The sequence below is a fragment of the Melanostigma gelatinosum genome, assembly GCF_949748355.1.
Source record: "Melanostigma gelatinosum genome assembly, chromosome: 11".
Lineage (NCBI taxonomy): Eukaryota > Metazoa > Chordata > Actinopteri > Perciformes > Zoarcidae > Melanostigma > Melanostigma gelatinosum.
Genome location: NC_136644.1, coordinates 3,023,842 through 3,047,952, shown reverse-complemented (window position 1 = coordinate 3,047,952; position 24,111 = coordinate 3,023,842). Strand labels below are relative to the sequence as shown.

General features: G+C 42.4%; 1 protein-coding gene across 1 annotated transcript in view; it reads right to left on the bottom strand.

Annotated features, from left to right (window-relative positions):
• The window catches only part of gcgrb (glucagon receptor b), a 24,971-nt gene extending 6,003 nt beyond the window's left edge, over positions 1 to 18,968 (bottom strand). The window contains exons 1-7 of the mRNA XM_079278174.1: positions 18,880 to 18,968; positions 3,428 to 3,576; positions 3,210 to 3,306; positions 2,986 to 3,093; positions 1,237 to 1,325; positions 755 to 861; positions 1 to 120 (exon numbers count right to left, since the gene is read on the bottom strand). The exon at positions 1 to 120 is cut by the window's left edge and continues 37 nt beyond it. Coding sequence (XP_079134300.1) covers positions 1 to 120; positions 755 to 861; positions 1,237 to 1,325; positions 2,986 to 3,093; positions 3,210 to 3,306; positions 3,428 to 3,481 — 575 coding nt within the window. The 5' untranslated portion in view covers positions 3,482 to 3,576; positions 18,880 to 18,968. The remainder of the gene's footprint in view (positions 121 to 754; positions 862 to 1,236; positions 1,326 to 2,985; positions 3,094 to 3,209; positions 3,307 to 3,427; positions 3,577 to 18,879) is intronic.
• Between the last annotated feature and the right edge of the window lie 5,143 nt (positions 18,969 to 24,111).

Below are 24,111 nucleotides of genomic sequence, written 5' to 3'. Positions count from 1 at the left end.
CTGCTCCTGGGGTCCAGTGTGAGGGACAGCAGGGCGTCTTTGACCAGGATGGACACGGCTTTCAAGATGAAGGAGGCAAACAGGTTCATGTGGATGTTGTTCCTCATACAGTGGAGCTTCCTGGTGCACATGGGGGACAGTGTGTGTGACGGCTTTTGACTTTGATTTGTTGTATTCACAGGAACATGACTTCAATTACCCAATCCTTTATGATCTGCTCTCATCTTTTGTTCTTTACATTTGTTCCTCTTGATTCTCTCCTTCCTTCCTTGTTTTTTTCCATTCCCCTCTTCTTTCCTTACTTTGTATCCTACCCTGGTTCCTTCACTTTTCATTCACTGCGTCTTCTTCTCTTCCTTTGTTCTGTCTGCTCTTAATTCTCTCTCACCCCCTTCTTTTCATCTTCCTTTCTTTATTCCTTCCTTGCCCGCTCCTATTCCTCCTTTCTTTTCTTATTCCATCTTTCTTCCCCCTCCATTTATTTCCATGAGTCTAAAAATTCCTTAACCTTTTTTATTCTTCCCTCCCGTCTTCCTTGTCATAACTTTGCCTTATTTCATTCATTGTTCCTCCTGTATTCTGACCATCTGTCATCCTCTTTATTCCCGTTGTTTCTGCTTTCAACCTTTTCTTCTTTCCTTTTTCTCATTGTCCTTCACCCCCTTTATTGATCCATTCCTTTCCTTTTGTTCTTTTCATTCCTACCTACCTATCTCCTGCTCACTCCTCTGATTACTCCTCCTACACGTGGTACCTGAAGGTGATGAGGATGCCCAAGGCCAGTAGCAGAGCTCCCAGGGAGAGTGAGTAGCCCACTGTATACATGATCCGCAACTGACTGAGGATGCGGCCGTACTGCTGCTGCAGAACCAACAGGAGAGACAGAGTCAGATGCTTCCATGCATACACACCCAGCAATCCACACACACACACACACACACACACACACACACACACACACACACACACACACGCACACACTACAATTTAGATTTGGCACAAAATATGTTTAAAAAAAAAGGGCCCTGAAGAGAATTTGAACAGATGGGAGAGTTTCCACACGCTGAGGAATTTCATATCAAGTCAAGTTAAAGTGTCAAGATATTCACAATATCGTCTAACCATCTGCAAGTCCAAGGAGCGTCACACATTATAACTGTTACCTCATAAGGCAGGCTTGGCCCACACACACACACACTCACACACACACACACACGCTGTACTGTGTACACACACCTCCCCAGGGTCGTCCTCACATTCGCTGGTGTTCTTTTGCGCCCATTGACCCTCTTCATTGCAGAATCTGTAGACCAGACCCTGCTGAACTGTTCACACAGAGACTCACATTATGAGATTTTACATTAGGACGGCATGTGCACCCCCCACTGCTCACAAGTCGCTTCATCCCCACACAATCATTTGTAGGACGATAAATATTTAGTGACATTATCTTCACGATCATTGAGGTTCATTCTTCACCTTCGACAGATTATTGTCTTTCACTGAAGCTACATAAAAAGCTTGGAAGCAGACTTTGAATGAAAGTGAAATGTGCTTATTCACGTTCCTGCAGAGAGCTTAATTTATAGATTGATGCCACTCTCAGCTCTATGGCAAATATGAAGCTACAGCATGCAGCCGTTAGCTCACGACTAGAAACAAAGGTAAACAGCCTCACTCTGCCGAAAGATAAAATGAACTCTAAAGCTCCCAAATAACACATAATTTCTCCATCATTCAACATGTACAGACGTACAGATACGAGGTTTCAATCTTACCTCCTTAACTATGAGCAAGGAAGCGAATACGGGTATTTCCCGGGTATTTTTTTGTCAACAAATAAAGTTTTGTTTCATTTTTCTCTGTCATAACTGACCACACAAAGACTAAAGACGAATTCTCAGTTATCCCCACAATGTTACTTCTGGGATGTCATGAGGCCAAAGTTAAATGTCCAGTCGCCAGTTAACAGAGACAATGACAATTTGTTTTTACGAATTTTAACCAAACTATTCACCTGAATATGGCAGTAAGTCACTATCGATGGAGCGTATGGCTACAGTGCTGCGACTAACTTAATCTGCAGATTGTTGTCTTTATTAATTGCTTCAGCATTTTGTTGAAAGATGTCCATCACAGCTTCCCAGATCCCATGGGGACATCTTCAAATGTTTTATTTTGTCTGACAAATCAAAAGATATTCACTTAACGATGATACAAAACAAAAAGAAGAACAGAGAGGAGCCCTGCCAGGCTGCTAGTCCACAACACATAGCAGAGACGAGCTCATGTTCACTGCCTCCAAACCACCTGCAGGAGACCTGAACATCAACAAATAACTGATTCGACATGTGAAGAGCTGCTATGAGTTAACGCTGTTATAAAATAAATGTATGATCTACAAGAGACAAGCCTGCACACCAAGCAAAAGCGTCTCAGAAAGCTCCACGTCCGCTGCCCTGGAGAGTAAAGACTCTGTGGCCTTCACATGACTCATGCTTCATTCACTCGCTCAATACTATTGTACACGCTATTCGGTGAAGCATTCATCCAACGCATTACTGCTTTCTTTCATCCCACTGAAGGACAAGGACGAACAGTATGGTGCGATGTGTCGTCATTGCAAAGCTTTCTTTTCAATTCACTCCTCCGAATGACTTTGAAGAGCTCTTCCTCTGAAGTTGTACTCGAATATCATGGACCTGAATAGGCGCTGCGTCCTTGCATTCCTCGGATGTTCTGACGTCCGGACTTTAATTCAACGAGTGGGACGAAGACTATAGGTTAAAAAAACTCTCACCTACAGAATTTCTCGTGACGGTGTGTGTTGAAGAGGAGCTCCAGTTTGAAAAGGGGATTTTCTGCACACAGCCCTTCAAATCACTGATTTTACTCGAATGCACTCCATGTATTTGCACATGTATTTCCACGACAATTTCCCTTGGGGATAATCAAGTTTATCTGATCTCATCTGAGCACTGATACCTTTACGGTACCATGGCAGGAACCATGGGCAGGAGACATTGACAGTGGTTCCTGGGAGTCCATCAGGCCAGCAGGCGTACAGGTCAAAGGTCCTATTACACACCAGCCCTGCAGTGGAGAGCAGATCTGTGAAATGTGTGCTCTCGGCTTACAGGAAGTGAGGCTTATTTCTCTTATGCATCTCTTTAAGACACGCGCTCCAGCTGCGGGGGAGAGGGGCTCACCTGTGGCGGGGGGCGTGGCATTGTGGCAGTCCAGGCACTGGTTCTTGTAGCTGCTCCACTGCTCCTTCACGAGCTCCAGGGAGTTAGTCGAGGAAACCTGCAGGAGGGAGCCTCGTGTTGAGATTCAGTAACAGCTGCCGATCAAAGACACAGACCATTCTGTGTGTGGGTGTGTGCAAGAGAGAGAGAGAGAGAGAGAGAGACGCCGTGAGACGTACCTTTGTGCAGCTGCAGAGCATAAGCAAGGCCAAGAGGAGACACACCTGGGACATCCCACTGACGCTGGGAGGGTGGGGGTCGGTGGGGACCAGAACACAGAGGAGGCCCGACACATGAGGCGGTCCCGTCAACTATCTCACCGCGTTGCCTACACACGATAGGGAGAAGCTTGTTGGTGTGAATAGAGTGTGTGTGTGTGTGTGTGTGTGTGTGTGTGTGTGTGTGTGTGTGTGTGTGTGTGTGTGTGTGTGTGTGTGTGTGTGTGTGTGTGTGTGTGTTGGGGGCCGTTTGAACTGCAACTGAAAGAGGGATGGAGTGATATGCTGAAGAATCAATGAACAGAGAAAAACAGGCAATGATTAAGGGATAATAGGATTGGATGAAGATGGTGCCTTCAGGAAGAACAGAGATTTTCTCACATTGTGCTTTTTCCCATGTCGACCATATTTATTGCTAAGAATACCTGTTGAATGAAAGCCACAACATCAAATCCGAACAAATAGAATCGTTTGCATTTGCGTGATGATTTTGATGGCCAGTGCATTCTCCTGTCGTGCCGGTTGACCGTCTTCACCAACGAAGTTGGAGAACAAAACGAAATCTGAAACGTTTCTGCAAAAAACACGTTGACGATGGAAACATTTTTGGCTAAAACGTTTCAAATTCCGCTCTGTTCCAGTCTCCGTGCTTCTGTTGAGGTGCCTCTGATGGCCGTGTGTGTTTCCGTGTGTGTGTTTCTGTCCTTGGTATCAAGTTGCTGTACCTGAAAGAGATCCGAGGGAAACATCGATAGCCTGTTGTCACAGCACGAAGATTAGCACCTTTTCAAAGGACAACAGAGCAAAGAAGAACACAGTGAGCTGCTGCTGTGTTTCCTTCCTGCAACAGACCTGGTGGTGTTACAGTGATGGCCGTCCTCTTTACGATCACATGCAGCTCCTATCGACTGAGCAGCAGAGCCCAAAGCAGAAGGACAGACTTGTGTTACTGCAGCAGGATGACATGTGTTTGAAGATGAAACACGTTGAGGAGATTCTCTGTAAATGAAATGAATATGGATAATGGGATGGAGCCTTATCGAGGCAGCTATGGACTCAGGTAATCCTGGAGGGATTCAAATGGGTCAAACAACCAGGCAGGTAATATGTCCTTATAATTTATCTTTAGTAATTTATCTTTAGTAAAGGTCATTAGGTACCCTTTAAGAGTATTCAGACCCTAAACCAAGGTGATGGCTTGATCCTCATCCGTAAATAGTTGAGTCTCAAGGTTTGTTAGATATGTTGGTGAAGAACGTGAGACTGGACGGTGAATTAGTAGGAACATATGTGTTGGTGTTGGCTTTGGTGGTGTTGCCATTCTCTCCCTCGCTGGTCTTAAATGCGTTGACTGAGGAGGCACGAACTGTTGCTTGACTCAGGCTGTTCCATACTGGTGGTGTTCTACTGAGAAAAAAGGTTTCCGTGGACCAGGCTGGTGTTGTACCTGTAGCTTCACATCATGACCTCTTGTATTGGTGCTGAGGGATTTTTTGAACATACTATTGCCACATACTTCACAACTTCTGTTCGACTGTACGCTGTCGATTCCTGTCTTTTAAAAGTTTGGACCATGTCGGCTCGTTTGCGGCAAAATTCCAGCGTTTGCAAGTTGAGGCTGGCAAGTCTTTCTGGGTATGAGAGGTTGGAGAGGCCATGCACTAGTCTAGTTGTCCTCTGTGTCGTTAACATTCACACATCAATGAGACACAAAGTTGAACTGGGTCACACATTCCTTCACTATGATGAGCAATTAATCAGAGTCAGTCCCACTATCACCGCCCCGCTGCTGTAAATACTCAGAGAGCATCAATCAATCAATCCTGTTCAAGCAGCGATATAAGAATAGGCCCCAATTTACTACTTACGTCTGATGGAGTAGAACCTACAGTGCCTTGTTGTTTAAGAGAATTACGGAGCCTTTTTTATGAGTGACACTGAGTATGAACTGGGCTTGGTGCTGGGAGCCACAGACTTTGGCTTTGGCCTTTTTCTTTGATTTGGTGACAATATCAGCAGTCTGTGGATTGATTGATAGATTGTATTCATGGCTCATCAGATACGGACACAACTAATCTAAAGGACAACGTGTTAAAGCAAAACTCTCATGGATAATATGTTGAAGTAAACTATGGTCCCCAGATGTTAAAGACAAAGAACATAAAGAAGCACAAGACCTTCAACTTAAAAGAGTCTGCTTCCTCCTCTCGGTTTCTATTTAGAATTGGTTGTTCTTAGACAAAACTACGAATATTAATAACTATATAAAATATGCTACATGAACTATGCAGCTTTATGAATGAAGTCAAGTCGAGTCGTTTTTGATCCAACATGTATTTTTGGGTGAAATAAGATCTTTGTAATCTGCAGTGTATGTAATTTCATCGCCTAACCTCGTATGCACCGTCCCATAAATAGAGAATCACTTGACTCTCATGGGTAGCTGGGCATATGAGAGCGAGTGTGCATTTATGTGTGTGTGTGTGTGTGTGTGTGTGTGTGTGTGTGTGTGTGTGTGTGTGCGTGAGAAGAAGACGGCGCATAATCACAGGACTGTCTCGACCCGATAGCCTTATCGACCTCTTTTGCAGGTTTTATATTACAAACACACACACACACACACACACACACACACACACACACACACACACACACACACACACACACACACACACAGAGAGAGACACACACACACACAGTGTGTCACAGCTTTTTCCTTTGGAATATTCTTAAATGATGTGCTGTTCATGTAAATCAAAATACATGACCGGCGGACACGCAAGCTTCTCTCTCTCTCTGTGTGTGTGTGTGTGTGTGTGTGTGTGTGTGTGTGTGTGTGTGTGTGTGTGTACGGACATTGTAACCGCTACATTTGCTCACACAGACTGAGTTTAAGCCATTGTTTGCATTATTTGTCTCACACACAAACACACGTACGCAGGACTTTCACCCAGGACATTGCACTTTGTATCCCGAGTAAAAACAAAAGACTTATTTTAATAACGTAACAAATAAAGTAACAGACTTTGTCGTGTTTTGTCTTGTTTTGTTTCAATTTACAACATTCATCACGTAATTCTACAGAAGACAGGTTTCGTATGTCAGTCATCCTCTTCACACGCCTCTGGAGAGGGTACCTCCTTTCATTGTCTTTCTATATGTGTGTCAGAAGGAAGAGCGTGTCTCTCTCCTCCCACACATTTCCATCTCAGTGCACATTATGAGTTTGTCCTGAGGAGAAACACAGAGACAGAGCAGGAAGGAAAGGCAGGAGTAAGTAGAAGGGGAAATGTGTGACAGCAAATCACTGGAAAATCTAAGAAACCCAACTGATCACACGTCAAGGACCTCAAAACGATCAAATGGCCGATAATGAAGTCTATAAGCAACACAGACGGTTCCACGTTATCTTTACAGTCATGCTGTCCTCCCAATTGTGTTGTTTGAATCAGTAAGCCTCTTTGTGATGAGGCGCGGGTAATTAGACAGAGTCTGGAGAGCATGTAGGCGGTAACAGAGGCAAGAGTGCAGTGATGGAGCTAACCAGAGCTAATTATGTTGTTTCTGCCTCGGTAAGCCGCTGAAGCTCCAATACCATGACAATGGGGTATTTTCATACATCACAACATATGGAAAAAAACGTTCAAAACCACGATAGTTCGATTTGTTTTTACTTAACTCCCATGATGCTTTGCCTCGCGGTAACCCGTCTGCTTCCAGCCGGCTACCCGACAACGACAACTTTCTCTCAAGTAAAAACGCAGTCGCCTCTCAGCGAATGACAAACTGCCAAAAACGAGCCGACGAGATGCAGCCGCCACACTTGTTCTTGTCGTCTACTCAAAACACAATAAACAGTCACGGCTGACGGCGATAGAGACAGAGAATGAACCCACGCGTGTAAAGCACCTGTGCTGTACAGTCATTTGAAAGAGCGTTTGAAGCAGTTGTGCGCCTACGATAAGTCACTTTGATATTGTGTATTGAGTGAACTGACACACACATTTGATTTATGGCCTTTAAGGACAATGAGGCAGCTCTCTGTTCGGGTTTCTGTCCTCTTCAGTGACAGTAGTTTAGGTGGATTAGGTGTACTCAGCGTGTGAGAGTCTCAAAAGTGTGTGTGAGGGAGTGTTTGTGTCTCCGTGCGTGCAAGTGTGTGTGAGGGAGTGTTTGTGTCTCCGTGCATGCAAGTGTGTGTGAGGGAGTGTTTGTGTCTCCGTGCATGCAAGTGTGTGTGAGGGAGTGTTTGTGTCTCCGTGCATGCAAGTGTGTGTGAGGGAGTGTTTGTGTCTCCGTGCATGCAAGTGTGTGTGAGGGAGTGTTTGTGTCTCCGTGCATGCAAGTGTGTGAAGCTGTGTGTAAATAGATTTTCCACACGTGTCCTCGGGAAAGAAACTGAACACCACATGTCTGTTGTCTGAGTGGCAGCTCCCTGCCTGTGTGCATGAATGAGCTACAAAAACCCTGAAGCACTTTGGATTAACGTGCTTTATAAATGTAGCCATTTACCATTCACGCCTGTTCATTCACTACACAGCAGGCAGCCGTCATGCCGTCATGTTTTTTCCTGCTTTCAAAAGCTGCATTACAGTAAAGTGATGTGATTTTCTAAAGATATACCAGAGTGTTCTAGCTGTTCGATTCTATTCTGTTCTGTTGTTATGACTTTTACCGTATACTTCATCATTGCATCCAGATTAACAATAACTGTTCATCAAAAATCTTATGGCGAAGATATTTAGTAAAAGCACCAACAGTCAACACAGCAATTTATTTTTTCGCAAAATTGATAATGAGGTATTTGGTGCAGTAGTTCACACATGCTGCTGTCCCATACGTCCCTTTACTCTGCAAACACGCTAAATACCTGTTTCTCTTCGTCAGTCTGCAACCAGTCTATGGTTCTCATATCAACATAGCGGAGATAGTTTGGCTCCCAGCACTGACATCATGCTCAAATCATCACCACTTCCACTTCGGAGACATCTGGGTTGGAAAGAAGTTTGGACGCTGCCGAGCCACTCGCAAACGGCCCGAGCGGCTTTGAGCAGACTACTTTCAGAATCAGGTGATATTTTACGTCTGATAAGATGGCAACGCTCCATCTGTCCGGTGGTGGGTGTGGACGTGAACACAGCGGTGTCCAGATGAGCGCCGTAAAACGCTGTGTGTGATCAGGGGAGTGTGCGAAGGAAGCGGTGAGGGAGATGGAGAGCACATGGGAAGAAGGAGGCTTGGCCAGTACATACCATTCTCAGTGTCCTGTGGAGAATGCCAAGAGCCAGACCCTAAATCTTTAGCCATGCGCTCCCTGGACTCCTCCATTAAAACGCTTTACTGATACCACAGATATCCTGTTCGCTATATATTGTCCTTCTGCCCTGCATTGCTCCCACACACACCCTCTCTCCTATGGAAACAAACGAGAGCGCGTTCCCCTGCCAGCCCACATGCTAACAATACTTACACAACCAAGTGAGTTAATAAGGAGAGAACATATATTACCTCGTGTAACCTGCTGGAGGTTCATGCAGCTGGAAACAAATACTGTAACTCAGTTATGGGACAAGTTTGACATTTTGGGAAATAGATTTTCCACACGTGTCCTCGGGAAAGAAACTGAACACCACATGTCTGTTGTCTGAGTGGCAGCTCTCTGCCGTCAGTGTGCATGAATGAGCTGCAAAAACCCTGAAGCACTTTGGATAAACGGGCTTTATAAATGTAGCCATTTACCATTCACGCCTGTTCATTCACTACACAGCAGGCAGCCGTCATGCCGTCATGTTTTTTCCTGCTTTCAAAAGCTGCATTACAGTAAAGTGATGTGATTTTCTAAAGATATACCAGAGTGTTCTAGCTGTTCGATTCTATTCTGTTCTGTTGTTATTACTTTTACCGTATACTTCATCATTGCATCCAGATTAACAATAACTGTTCATCAAAAATCTTATGGCGAAGATATTTAGTAAAAGCACCAACAGTCAACACAGCAATTTATTTTTTCGCAAAATTGATAATGAGGTATTTGGTGAAAAATATTTGAATAAAAAGTGTTTTATATCGCCCAGGCCTAGCTATCAATGTGCTGTTTGATGTATGCTGTATGCATCTGATAGTTTATACTGTGATACTGTTGGCCGAGTTACTTGAAAAATGTAATCTATTACTCATTACTTCTTGAAAAATAATGACGTCACTAAGTACAACCACAAAAGTCTTTGAAAAGTGCCTTCCAACAACTCTAAAGCCTCCACACCCGCATGAAACATCTTCTCCGTCAAATGCCAACATAGGAAACAATTGCCCTGAAACTGAAACCTGAATTTGTGACGTCCTATACTACTTGTTACTGAAGCAAGTAATCTCATTACAGTAACATGTTACTAAGCATTGGGTTACTGCTCAACACTGGTTGTTGATATGTACACATCAGCAGAGGATGAAGGACAGAGGAACCAGGGCGGATCTATAACGCCTCCCACAAGCCTTTCTCTGAGTGCGTGTCATATCCAAACTGACCGCCCAACCTGCCTGTCATGCATTTGCTCGAGGCGCACCTACTAAACATGTCCCGACACACACGTCTCACCTGTGACAACCGCAAACACGAGGGACACAAACTGGTCTGTGTCACCCTGATGCACAACGGTGACCAAACGATGACGGAAACACACATGAGCGGTGCACAAAGACATTCTTTTTATAATAATGCACAAAAGCTAATGCAAAAACAAAAGAACAAGCAGAAAGAAGCCTATAGCACTGTTCCTGTTACAGACAGAAACTGAAAAATGCTGTGTAAACATGAGTTAAAGTTGATTATAATAACATATATAGAGATATATTCTGCATAGAAAGGTTCCCTGCCATATTTACAACAGCTTTTCCTTAGTTTGTTTCATATAAATGGCTGACATGCATTGAAATCTGTCATTTGGAAGTTATGGTGATGTTGCCATCCGTCGTGCCACCACCCCATGTAAAGGGCAGAAGAGGCGTTTTGGCCGTCACCATGTTGAGAGCTGTTGAGAGGCAATCTAAATGCTCCCACTCTTGTATCTTGCTCCATGTCCCACTGTCAATGTCGGGGAACAGGGCCAAGTCAAAAAGTCCAAAAAGGCAACCTTCGATTTCGACTTCTGAAAATTGAGGTGGAAAGATGAGACTTGAGAACCAACAAGTTGGGAAACTAGTTGAAAGTCAGAACACATCCGTCATGCGGCACCAAATGTTACTGGGTTCCTTCAATTAACCCAAACAAACAAACCGAAAACATGATGCTCTCGGTTCACTATGTACCTCGACTGAGCTATAAAAACAGACCATTGTCTTCTTCTGATGGCAGGAAAAAGCAGTGGAACAATGTCCCTCAGCGCTGAGTCCAGCTGTGCCTCTGCAACCACGGCTTCAAATGTAATTGTGTTATTCAAGGTTAACGTGAGCCCTTCACCATGGTTACTGTGACAGCAGCGAGTCATCCGACGTCTCTTTAAAAGCCTTCGTGGTGACGTATGAGCTGTCACCGTCATCTGGTTGCTTCTGTTGACTCTTGCCGTTTTATGTCATGACCAACTTTAGACAGTATTATATTTTTCAACTTTTTTCTTTTCCTTGTGCTAAACAAATATATAGTTTTGTGTTATTATTATTATTTGTATTAAAATAAACAAGCTATTATTTCCCATTTGAGCATCTGATGACTATGCTGCTACTGCTTTCTATAAAGGATGATGTTTTTCTCAGTACAGTCTGAGATTAACGTTGTACAATGTGCTGATTACTGCGGCACAACAGCCATGGACAAACCAACATCATCCCTGCGTCACCGCCTCACTGCACTTCACTCTGCTGGCAGTGAGTTGTCTCTATTCTTCTCAAACGTATCATTAATTATGAGGTACGGCTCAGATTGAGGCTCGAATGAGTCTTTAAATCCGTCACACAGCTGGAATGATGATGTTTTCTGCCCCAAATGTGTGTTTCCTGCCCTGTGCACCACATCAGTAAAACAAACGACTCGGCAAATTAAATATGAGTGACTGTTATTTATTGTTATTGCATGAAACACATTTCCTGCTGAGTGCCTGAGCTTTGATCGAGCTTGAGAGTCAGAGCAATCAGATTCGTGGGTGACATCCAGATATGTGGTTATTTCTTGGTGTCACACACACACTGCTGCTGCTTCAGCGACGTATGGCGAGACCGATATTACAAGGCAGTGAAGGATGGAGGGCACGTGTTTTCAGCACCTCTTATAGAAATAACAGATTTACATACTGTTGCACTTTTGTAAGATTTCTCTTCACGGTAAATAACATTTTCCCTTCAAAATAAAATTGCATTCCATCCTCCTTCGTCTTGTATAAAACACATTTAGGGAATCGCTGTAATGCATTCTAAACCCATTCAAAGGATGAATGTGAACTTCCTTTTCTTTCTCATTTCTGTCTGATGGGATCTATTCGTTACGGGGAATCTTTAAAAGTCAGCAAAGTAAAGAGAGGAGAGAGAATTTGGGGCCATTCTTCGCTGTCAGATGATATTCATTTCAGATTTCGTGAACAAACCAAATTGGATAATTCTTTGAAAGCTAAATAGACCCATATGTGCCAGAGGCCTCTTGAGACACAGAGCGTGATCTCTCTCTCTGTTTGTGAAAGAGAGAGAGACACAAAGACAGAGTGTGTGTTGCGTGCATTTGTATCCTGCTCATAACTCTACTGAGTGTCTTTGGCTGCAGATTTACTCCCTTTTAAATCATATGACAGATAATTACATTTGTTTATTATATGTATTTATTACTTTGTGTCCTGTTAAATTCAAGCCACTAATTTAAAGACTGAATGACTTTCCTGCAAACAAATGATCTTTATGTGGAAAAAACGATTAAATGTAAAATGACACATGCGCAACATCCACAGTTACAAACATATATCGTATTTTTGTGAATAAAAATAACCTGAGTGATCGAAACATGCCTCCAATTTTCATGAGCTAGCTCCTGACATGTCTCTATAATCTGGGATGTTCTGAAGGGTCAGAGGGGGAAAAGCACAGCTGTCGTAAAAGAACCAGAAACCCTGAGCGTCGGCATCTAAAGGGAAAGAAAAGTTCCACCTTTCCAAAACAAATGGAAGTCATTGTTTCATATGTATGCTATTTACGTTAGGCTTATTACGTTAAAAGATGTAATGAAAGCCAAACGTAACGCAAAAGAAAAGGGCTTGATTTATTTTGTACGCGGCCTCAAGGATTCCAGAAGACAAATAAGCCGCCTCCTCAGTTGTACCGGCTCGTAGAATCCTGCAGGCAGTCGGTCCTGCGCAGTGTTTACATCTGCAGTGTGGTGACAGGCTTCAGGCCTTCCCCGGCTGGAAAGCAATCAAATCTTTAAAATCATTCAAGTCCCTGCACACCCTCACAAGTGTTTTCAATTTTTCCGGCTGATTAAAGCAGTGCGGGGGAAGTTTGCTGAGCTCATGTAGGAACAGACCTTTTTTCACAAAACACATTTTTACTTGTCATAACATGAAACGCATGTATTACTAATAATATCAATGAGGGCTCCGCTCTGTTACAGTGTCCGAGGCGGTACATTTTGACTTGTTACAGTAGAAGCACAGGTGTAACAAATACTAGAATGTCGACTCTGTTCAATAACTAAGCGCACTGCAGCCATAGCTGATGTTATTACACGCCTATAACGCCTGTGCTTATCCTGCTACGACGAATCTAAATGTCTGCTGTAAAATAGTCATTGTGGTTTAAAGGTGCAGTCATATTTAAGTTTTGTAAATATTCACTGATATTGAATGTGTTGTTGGACAGCATGGAAAAAAGTCTAATCAGTGAAATAAGTGAAAACACCTGTGTGTTAATGTGTGTATGTTTTAACCATGGATGTGTGGGCTTTAAGGAAAACCTGAATCTTCTATGGAAGCAAACTCAGCGTATTTAGTGTCATTAAACCGTATTAACAGTCATCGGTTTCCTTCTGTGCCGCAGTGTTTTGGAACGAATGAATGTCCACAACGGTTCGTATGCACATGATCGCCGAATCCTAATCCCGACAGAGTCACAGTCAATGTAGCCTGAGTGTCAGAGCTGTTTTGTTCAATCTTACCGTTCCTTCCATAATCCCCCTCACTTCTGTCCAAGCTGCCTTCATCCTACTGACCATTATTAATGGAGCCGAGCCTGCAGAGAGTCAGCAGCCATGACAAACCCGCTGCTACACACAAATATTTACACTCAACAGGGTCAGTGTGTGTGTCTATGTGTGTGTGTGTGTGTGTGTGTGTGTGTGTGTGTGTGTGTGTGTGTGTGTGTGTGTGTGTGTGTGTGTGTGTGTGTGTGAAAGAAAGAAAGGAGACAAAAGAGTGTTAGAGCCGGAATGAGACACACTCCCTCTGTGTCTTTCATCACATAAACCTGATCAGAAATAACTGACCAGACTGGAGAGCTCTGCAGGGGGCCGGTTGGCACACTGTAATACATGTCAGTCAGTCATTACGTCGCGGCATCAGTGTCGTAACGAAGAGCGGCTTCATTCAGACATCAACATGACGCCTCGGCCGTCGATCCAAACAGCTTCAGGCGCTTTATGTCACAAGACTAAGCAGCAAGAAGATGTGAAAGATGGCGAGTAAGAGACAGTGGACACACCGATAAGGCGGATTGAGGCTGAGTGTGTTCAAATGTTCAACGCTCCACTTTTTAACCTTCAGTATCCTGTGATTCATACCCGATTATGAAAGTAAAAACAAGAAACAAGCATCCAAACAGGATGCAATTTTAATGTCAAACAGTTTTATGTCACTGATGTCTCAATCATTAATAATCAACGCAAGACAAGAAACATCCCGCCAGATAAAAACACTTTCCCTCTGGAACAAAAGGAGGCTGAAAGTGCGTGTTTGTGTGTCAGTTGTACCTTTGTGAGTCAAAGTCACACTCATAGCTGTGTGACTACCCATCAGACGCGCATCCTATTTTCCCATTGAACTGAAGTCCCACAAAATGCCGGGTCGTCCGGCAAAGAAGTTGAAACATTTGCACATTATCATTCTGGTATCGGGGACAAAACAAAATGCTCCGGCTTGCTTGTATTTCTTCAAACCAACTGTTGTCATACTTATGCCTGTTTTACTGATTTCGCAGAGTGAGAGAGCCGACGGCATCAGGTGAAAGCAGTCTGAGCTGGTCAAGGAACTGGATTCTGAAGACTTTAAAACGAATCACAGTAAACACTGCACATCTCTGCGATTAATTGGTTTTGTCAGACGTGTGCAGAGGCGGTGAGATGTCACGATAAACTTGATTGAAATAACATCAATGAATACAAACTGCCTTAACATGTGAGTGTTTTGGCCTTGCAGTTTGCTTTTAGATGGATTGTCTTGTCTTGTGTGCATTCTTTAAGCTCTCACTACGGATAACTAATGTAACTTTCATTTATGTGGATTGGACTGTGACGTGTGGATATACTTTCTTCTCTTTGACATCCTTTCTACGTACTCGAAGGTCGATGGTGTCAAAATGTCTCGTTTGACTCATAGACAGCTATTGCCCCCCTCCCCCCCTCGATCTCTCCTCCCCCCTCTATCGCTGTCTTCCCTCCCTGCTGTGTACAGTAGGTCACATGATATGTTCGCGCCTCATGTATCACGGGTCAGCTCGGGGGCAGCGGATTGCTCGCCAGCTTCAATTTTCTCCCAACGCGTCTTTGGTCCATTTGCTGCACTTCGTAAAGACCTACAGTGAAGTCGGCAAAGCTCACTTTCCTGCACACACATTCAGAGCTAAACCGCTTTCTCCTCCGTTAAATTCAAGCACTTAAAGGAACAGTGTGTAACATTGAGGGGGTTTAATTGAAGGAAATGGAACATAACATGCATTACGTTTTAATTACTGTATAATTACCTCATATGCTTTATTTAGCTTAGAAACAGCCATTTATATCTACTTAGGTCGCGGGTCGTCTTCCACGGAGTCCGCCATCTTGCACCGCCATGTTTCTACAGAAGCCCAGATCGGACAAACACGAGCTGGCTGGCGAGCCGTTTGCGTTTTTTGCATTACGTAAAGGTAGAGCTGGGATTTACATGAAAGTGAAACCTAATTCAATCGTCCACCCTCATCGTCCGCCGCTATGTTTACACAAGCACAGCACGCACGGTTCAGCCAAAGCATTGAAACAAACACACCGGAACAGGAGCTGTCTGTCTGTTAACTATTCACAGGTTGTTCTTATAAACGTCTCTGCTGGCTGAGACAAAGCAAACAGGAAGACAGATACAATACTATCTGATGTCTCTGTTCCTCATTCATGGTTATTATTAATATCGTTTATTTTATTGACATTTAAAATGTGTTGCCACTGAGTTATTAATGACTTCATATCGTGCCTTTGCAGTTGTAAACATTACTGTTGCTGCTCTAGAAACAATATTTAGTGATATATTAATTATGAATAACTTCTAATCCTGTTCTGAATTTAAATTCCATATATGTTTTTAAAAGCAATCAATTAGTCATGATTAATGTATTGATTGGGTATTGAGTATTGATAAAAGTAGCTACTTGTAGGAATAAAATCTTGAAGATAACTATCCCTGAAGGCCACCGTAGTTTTCTGACACGCTTGGAAAGGGAGGGGCGGTCATGTTGTTGCTTGCAATCTGCAACCTCACCACTAGATGCCACTAAATCTCACACACTGTTCCTTTAAATAAATAAAAAGGAAGCCCGATTTCTCAAATGCATTTCATTTGGTCCTAATGAATAAATAACAGAGCGATCAAAGAGAGGTATCCCGACAGGTCGCCAGACTATTGCAGGGCCGATACATACAGTATATATGTATATATATATATATATATATACATATATATAGACAGACAAACATTCAACAACAACTACGAACAACACACTCACATTCACACATACCGGCAATTAAGAGTCTTCAATTAACATAAGCTCCATTTCTTTGGACCGTGCACGAAGCCGGAGAACCCGGAGAACCCGGAGAACCCGGAGAGAACCCGTGCCGACACACCACCGTGCAGCCACAGCTGTTTATAGACCTTTAATTTGCCAAATAATCAATATCAGAAGAGACAGAGGGGAGCAGCGATACTTCTTCACTTACAATGTAGGTGGTAGTAAATGTGACCAGTAACTGGATGTAGAGTAAGTCTGCTACAATGTATAGTGTGTTGATTCAAGCATCACTTTATGCCAAATAAAATGTGTCTCATTGAGCAGGAAGTATCTTCCAGAAGTAAAAGAGAGTCGAATATGTTATTAATGGACAAAATGTTGGTCAAAGCAATCACTTTCTTCCAAAAATGCCCCCACAGGCCCCGTCCACATGCTGCTCGATTAGACTTGCCCGGTCTTGTTTCACAACAGTTGGTTGAAAAAAGATGACTCAGTGGAACCTCAAAATTTGACAACAGTGTCAGAGGGAGGACGTTAATGGAGAAATGAGCTTACGTCGCCTGCTTTCATGTTTAGAGACCAACGTCTGAGAATCAATATCTGCTCTTTGTGAACGTTCTCTGAGGAGAAACCTGTTAGTGAACGAAATAATACATACAAATATAAAGACCCTGAAATTACAGTAAGCCATAGAGGGCATGTGTTTGACAGTCGTATATACATTTATTTTTCTCCGTAGGGCTGCAAGTCCTAATATTCATCATCAGTTAATCTGCTGATTGTGTCCTTCACCCTGAGTGATCAGTTCAGACTGCTTGTTTGAATTTAAAGTCAGTCCCAAACTTTCTGTTTCTTATCATATGTTACAAAGCAGCAAAGCAGCAAATTTGCAATGAGAAATTTGACATTTTTGCCTTAAAAAAGGGTGAAAATGATGAATTGGTTACCAAAATAGTTGCAAATGAATGTTCTGCTGATCAACTAACTGAAAGAGTAATTGTTGCAGCTCTACGATCACAGAATATGAATTGAATGATCTTGATGTGATAAGATCTTATTACAGCAACCAAATGCACACAATTCTTCCCTTACATAACACTGATCTATGTCGTATGTGGCCTCCATATCTATATAGTACTGAACTAATTGACGATGACTGCAGGGCCACTCTCCGCCCCTCAAGGTATATCACGGGGACTCTGGTTGCAGCTGCATTAGGCTATAATAACTATTCTGTCCAGATGTCAAACATAATGAAGCGGCAGAGATGTCTGCTGATTCTAGCTGATTACCCAGCGCAGTCTGACGCATATTCACGCATCTAACAAGACATTTAGGGATGAAGAAAGGAAAATAGTTTGTTGAGATTGCAAAATATCTTCTCCAGCTTCAGACAAAAGAATCGCTGTTGTGTTATGATGACAAAAACAATCATTCAGCAATCATGTTCACATCAAACAGAACAACAGAATCCGGAAACCAGGATGTCACTCACAGGAGACACAAAACTACCAAAGTGATTTGCATCAATAACAAGCTGGACCTGCATTCATTTGCAGGAAATGAAAAAAGAACACGGAGAGAGAGAAATAATGAGGGAAAGGCCAAAAAGAAGAAATATTTATACTGTATTAGATTTCAGAGATGACATGCCTGTCATTCACAACATCTATGGATTGATATTCTGCGCTCTGTCCTTTTTTATCAGCTCATCCAATATCTCAAACAACCTCAACGTCCTGAACATCAACAAGCAACATTATCAAACCAAGTCTCATTTATTTGTCACATACACAGAATCATACACGGCCGCCTGCAACATGTGGTGGAAGTATTGTGTGACTACAGCTCCGGAAAGAAAAATACAAAAATGTACAACACTGCAGTGAAGAGAATGTTTCAAAAATAACTCAAATTACATTATATACATATCCGAGAAATGCAATTGTTTAACATTGAATGAGTTTAGGGAGATTAAAACATCACCAGCAGTGCATTATGCAATGTATGGATGAATCGTGGAAGTATGTGTCGTGGGTTATGGATCACTGTGGCATAAAGCAGATGATGAATAAAGACCACAGTGAACTCTGATTGCTGTTCATGCAGTTTTAAATACGACAGACAGTTGATTATTGAAAGAGGAAACAGTTTGTTGTATATAAGCTCTCTAATTCCCTATTAGCGATAAGACAATCGCGCACTCACGTAAGAGAGCGAGCGTGCACACGCACACACACACACACACACACACACACACATACACGCTATAGCTCCTGAAACATCTCAAAAAGTTGAGGGTGCGCTCTCCTCCAGAATACAATGGTGTGAGGAAGAAGAAAGGGAAGAATCTACTTCAGATAGTATCAGAAAGTTGTATCCGCCAGCAGACTGTTCCTCTAAAGCTGAGAGAACCGCCGGTGAACAGATAAACAGAGCGAAACATCAACAGAACCAGGTTTTACCTATGCGTCCAGACCTGCTCGTGCGCCCCTGGCACCCCCACACCGCCCGCTGCTCATCTCGCGGACCGACCCATCACCGCAGGTAGCCTTCAGTACGGAGAGCACCACCGGCACGCATCACCGTGTCCAAAGGTAAACGGGACAAAATGAATATATAGAAACAAGGTAACTGAGGACGAAAACGAAGAAATGAAAAAGAAAGAACGGACTTGTGAGTTCTCGACTTGTCACTTTTGTTTCTCCGTAAATCACTTTTTTAAAGAAGTCGCGCTCGGACTGAAGCGCGTCGCACTGAGAGGCTGAACGGTCCGCTGCTGGTGCTCTGCGCTCCAATCCCGTTAAACCAATCAGAATATGAAGAGGAGACTTCCGGTGGAAACTTTCAAAATACAACTCAGAGTGAATTGGTCGCAAGTGCGAGTGTGCGTGTGTGTGCGAGTGTGTGTGTGTGTGTGTGTGTGCGTGTGTGTGTGTGTGTGTGTGTGTGTGCGTGTGTTTACTTCATTAAATATCTCAGTTTGATCTGGGTCTGACCTGCCATATAATGATAATATGATTTTCCAATACAATTGTATCTCTTGTGATCCCATTATAAATACCCAGAGACGAGGAAATCAAGTCAATGCATCGAAAATAACCACAACACACACAAAAATAGTTTTATTATTACAATTGTGGGTCTGGCTTATGTTATGTAAATGTGAATACTTGTTTTAAAAAGCAGCAGAAGATTGTCTGTGAAAATGCAACTTCAAAGAAAAGTAAAATGCCTTCATCCATAATGAGAATACGTCATTACTGTACATATGTGAATTATGTAACTGAGACCCAGCCTACAAGTAGTGCAAGGGCATGTATAATAAGCAGGCATAATGCTATATGCCTGGATGTAAACATTAATGTGAAAGCTACAGTCTTCTGTATGTTACACACATTACACACTATTACCACCATTGTTACAGCACATGAGGAAAACTGTACAACAGGATCTTTCACAAAGATGACAGAACAAACAAGATGCTGAGCAGATTTCGTCCAGAGCAAAGGAATGTAAAGATCACTACAACCTTGAAGTTGTAGCTGGTGCTCTTTGCTGAATCTCAATGAGGGATGAGGCAGAGGTTCGTTTGTTTCTATTCCCTCTACAGGGGTTCGGTTCTCCTTCACTTCTGTAAACGTCAAAGCATGACGTCATACAAATAGGATGTAAAGAACCTTGTCTGTTAAATCGGCCTTCAATTCAGGACGTTGTAGTCATCCTCAGCTCCTCGACAGCCCTGGAGGAATAAAACATCCCATATCATTGTGTGTGTGGCACTGTGCTTTTATACTTTTATTTTGAAATACCCCTTGTCGAGTTTCCGGTAAGATTACGAGTTCAGTTGGTTTCATGCAGGTCCGTTCCCGGTCGGTGTTCATAATTGAATGTGGATCAGGCATTGGACATTTTTTCTCTCTTTCTCTCATTTGTCACATCCACCTGCTCATCTCTTCACGTTCACAAATCACGCGCACCTGCTGACACACCTGTGAAGGTTCGTTCCTACGACCTGTTCGGTTTCAGTGTCTGCATTTGGGTCCCGAGTCCTCGTACACAACCGTGACCTGCCGATGAATCAATGAGACTCTTTCTGTTTACTTTCTATTTTGTTTTCAAAAATATATTGGCGAATTAAAACTCCGTTGACGAGTGCTTTCCACTGATACTCTTAAGGATGCAAATGACAAGTGGATTTTTATATTGATATTTACATTTTCTGTCATGTTGCACATGAACTACAAATAATGTTTAAATTTGACATAATTGGCTAATTGTATCACTGCCAATCCTCGGCTTTCATACAGACAGTGATAAACACTGATTAAACAAGAACAAAGATGACCGTGTATAACTGTGTTTACATGGGTTTAATTATTTTAAAGGAGAGTTTTGCGTTGTGGAAGCCATCTGTCTTCTTCTGTTGTCAGTTTTCATTTTGATGGAGGAGTTGAACAAGCATCCCCATCCCCTATGAATCTCCATTCTTATGCTGTTCTGCATTAAAAGCGAGACGCTGTGATTCACCGTTGCTCAGAGCGAGTTCATTCAGGGTCAGGGTTCTACTTTCTATTATGTGTGAAAACACACAGGTTTCATAAGCAACGCATGATAATAACCTGATGTTAAACGTGGTGTATCATCCAAAACCTGTCCGACTGTAAAGGTGTCTCGTGGTATTTCTGCATAATTTAACTAGAATCACAGAAAGCACAATTTTATTTGTTAAACTTTATCTTATTTTTGGGGGAAAACCCGAATCCGTCTTGAGGTCCGACTTTAATGAAAATAACATCATAAAAGCCTTTAAAAAAAGAGGAAAAAACACGTTGCATTATCATCATCATTGTGAAACAGTGAGGCTGTCCTCCATCATTTACACGTACAAACGTTCAAACACACACCAACACGTGCATGTTTGTGGAGTCAATTTACACAATGAATTATAATAACTCTAAACTGATGTGATTTAAGATGTGAAATCATAAGGTTCAGAGAGAGTTGGAAGTTTAAAGCATCAACTGACAGTATTTTGTTGAATGAACAAAGAATGTATTTAGTCAGGCCTCTCTGTCTCACGCACACACACACACACACACACACACACACACACACACACACACACACACAGTTTAGATATTTTAAAGGTTAAAAAGCCCGTTGTGTAACACATTATTATACAACACATGTTTAAGTATAATGGATGTATTTCATAAGCCTGAATGAGGAGAAAAAGAAAAGGCCCACTGACGTCAGAGCTGCTTCACGTGATGAAAAGTAACATTTTCCTTAAATTTCTATCAATTCATTAAAGTGGTCACTGGAAAACTCTCAGCCATCGTCCTCTCCTCCTGCTGCATTGACTGAAAGCGCTGATCTGAATTAATGCTTTGAGTTCAGAAAGATGTATCTGGGCAATTCATTTGTAAACATTGCGCAGATGGTGCAGATCTTCTTAATACAGTAATAAGACTATTTGATGACATCTGTTCCATTCGATTCATTCATTTTTAATTTCCCTCACCAATTGTGACGAAACCTCCTTTAATTTCTCTCTTATTCTGTGAATGTGTGTGTGTGTGTCTGCATGTGTGTGCATATGTAATAATAATAAAAACAACTGGCATCTTAGTCACAGTCCCGGTACTCTTCAATTACAACTTTTTGAAAATGATTAACAGCAAGTTGATGACAAATACTAATCGATTTTTGACTCTTAAGAGTTTTCTACAGTGGGATATTCCCAACACCCTAATGAAAGAATATGAGCGTGCATGTACACTCTACCATCCAGTAACAGTGTTAAGCTTCACGTTGTAAAGGATTTCTGGTCCATTACGGAACAATAGGAAACATAATATCCGGCCCGATGGTTGTTAGCCTCATGATGTCTCTCCTTCCTCAGACTGATACGATCAAGCACACCAAAATGCTTTGTATTGTTCTCCATTGATGTATTTTGTTACTCCCTGTTAGTGACATTAACATAAAACCCATTTTATATCAATAAACCCAGAGTTGTTTGTTGTTTATTGCATGCTGTATATGTCCCCAAACTCTCTCCGACTGAATATCAATAACTCTGAGGTCATTATTGCAGGCACCTATGAATGAATGAATTCTCATCAATCTGAACCTCTCTGTTCGTCCAAAACTGGGAATCTTGAAATACAGTTGAGTTTTGTGTGACTGTGCGTGTGTAGATGTCTTTTTGTCGAGTTGAGCAGTGAACACACATCGTTTCTTATTTCAGATCTACGAGGAGAGCGGGATGAACGTGGAGTCAGGCAGCCAAAGAAAAGGGTTCGTGAACTACAATACACACTCCATTAACTTGTCCATTCAGCTGATACTGACCTTGGACGATTGAGTTTCAGGTACCATGCACCTTTTAAATTGAATAAACCGCAAACTGCCCTGAAACTTTATCATTTGCATTGACGTCTTGATGTTTTTCATGCTGCTTGCAATGGTTTTCGTTCATCCTTTCTGTCGCTTGATTGATGGTCGTCTGGCTTTAAACTTGTTCTTCTCGTCTGCTGCTTTTGCTTGAGCACAAATGTCGGTTGTTCTCAGGTCTCGCTCGGAAAAGTGCTCAATCCCAATTGGGTGGCCTGATTTAATAAAGTTACTAAATTAACTTAATTCTGCAAACAAAGCATGATTCCAGTGAAGTCGCATTCCAGTGTTATTAAGAAATACATACAGTAATCTTCCCCCAGTGAAGCAGCCAGACGCAGGGCTGACATATGCAGAGATTTCAGGTTCTGCAGACATAAATGTGTTATTAACACTTTATTACTGATGAATAATAAACACCGTAATGACCATTACAGATGCAAGTGTTTACCTGTTGGCTCTGTTATTTGTGCATGCGTGATAAAGGATGTAGTAAAAAGGTGTACAGATGTGCTGCTGCAGGATGTGCCCTGTGCAGGAGAGCAACAGAAAAATATGATTCAAAGGCAACTGTGGTCTGCAGAACTGTGGTCTGTATGTCTCGATGAATATTCCTGAGTACAACTGGAAAACAATAATGCCTCAGGCCTCCCCCTGGGGATGTTGTTAAACCATCGTTTCAGGCTGGAAAAGATCTCTGCCGATCTGCGTTTTATAGTGTATAATGTAAAGCAACTGAGTCTGAAACAAAACAGGCATGAATGGGAATCATTAAATGCATATATGCAAATTATCTGTTGTTGCCTTTTTTTCCAGCTGGTGTATAGTTTCCCCCTCGCCTCACATTTCTGAGAAATATGGTTTTAATAGCCCTTTCCTGTGTTGCTTTAAAGCCCCGTGAGACAACGTGGCAACAATCTGCAAGTCCACATTTCCTCAAAACACACGTTTAACAATAAGATTATCATGAACCAGGAGTGGAAAATGTAAAAAGACAAAGAAAATGTGAGTGAAAATTTGAGAAACAACGTTCAGCATCAAGGTATTGATGGAGGTTTCACAGACACACACCACTTCAATTACGCTTCAGATGAAAACCGAATTAAAGTCAGCTTGCACTCATCGATCAGGTCTAGATATCCGTTCACATGGAGGCTGCCCACGAAGACAGACGCTTTATTCGTCCTTTCGCCCCAATCCCTCTAATCCTTCTGACACTTACCCACACCTACAACACACAAATTCACCATAATCACCCACACACACACACACACACACACTCTGAGTTATATGTG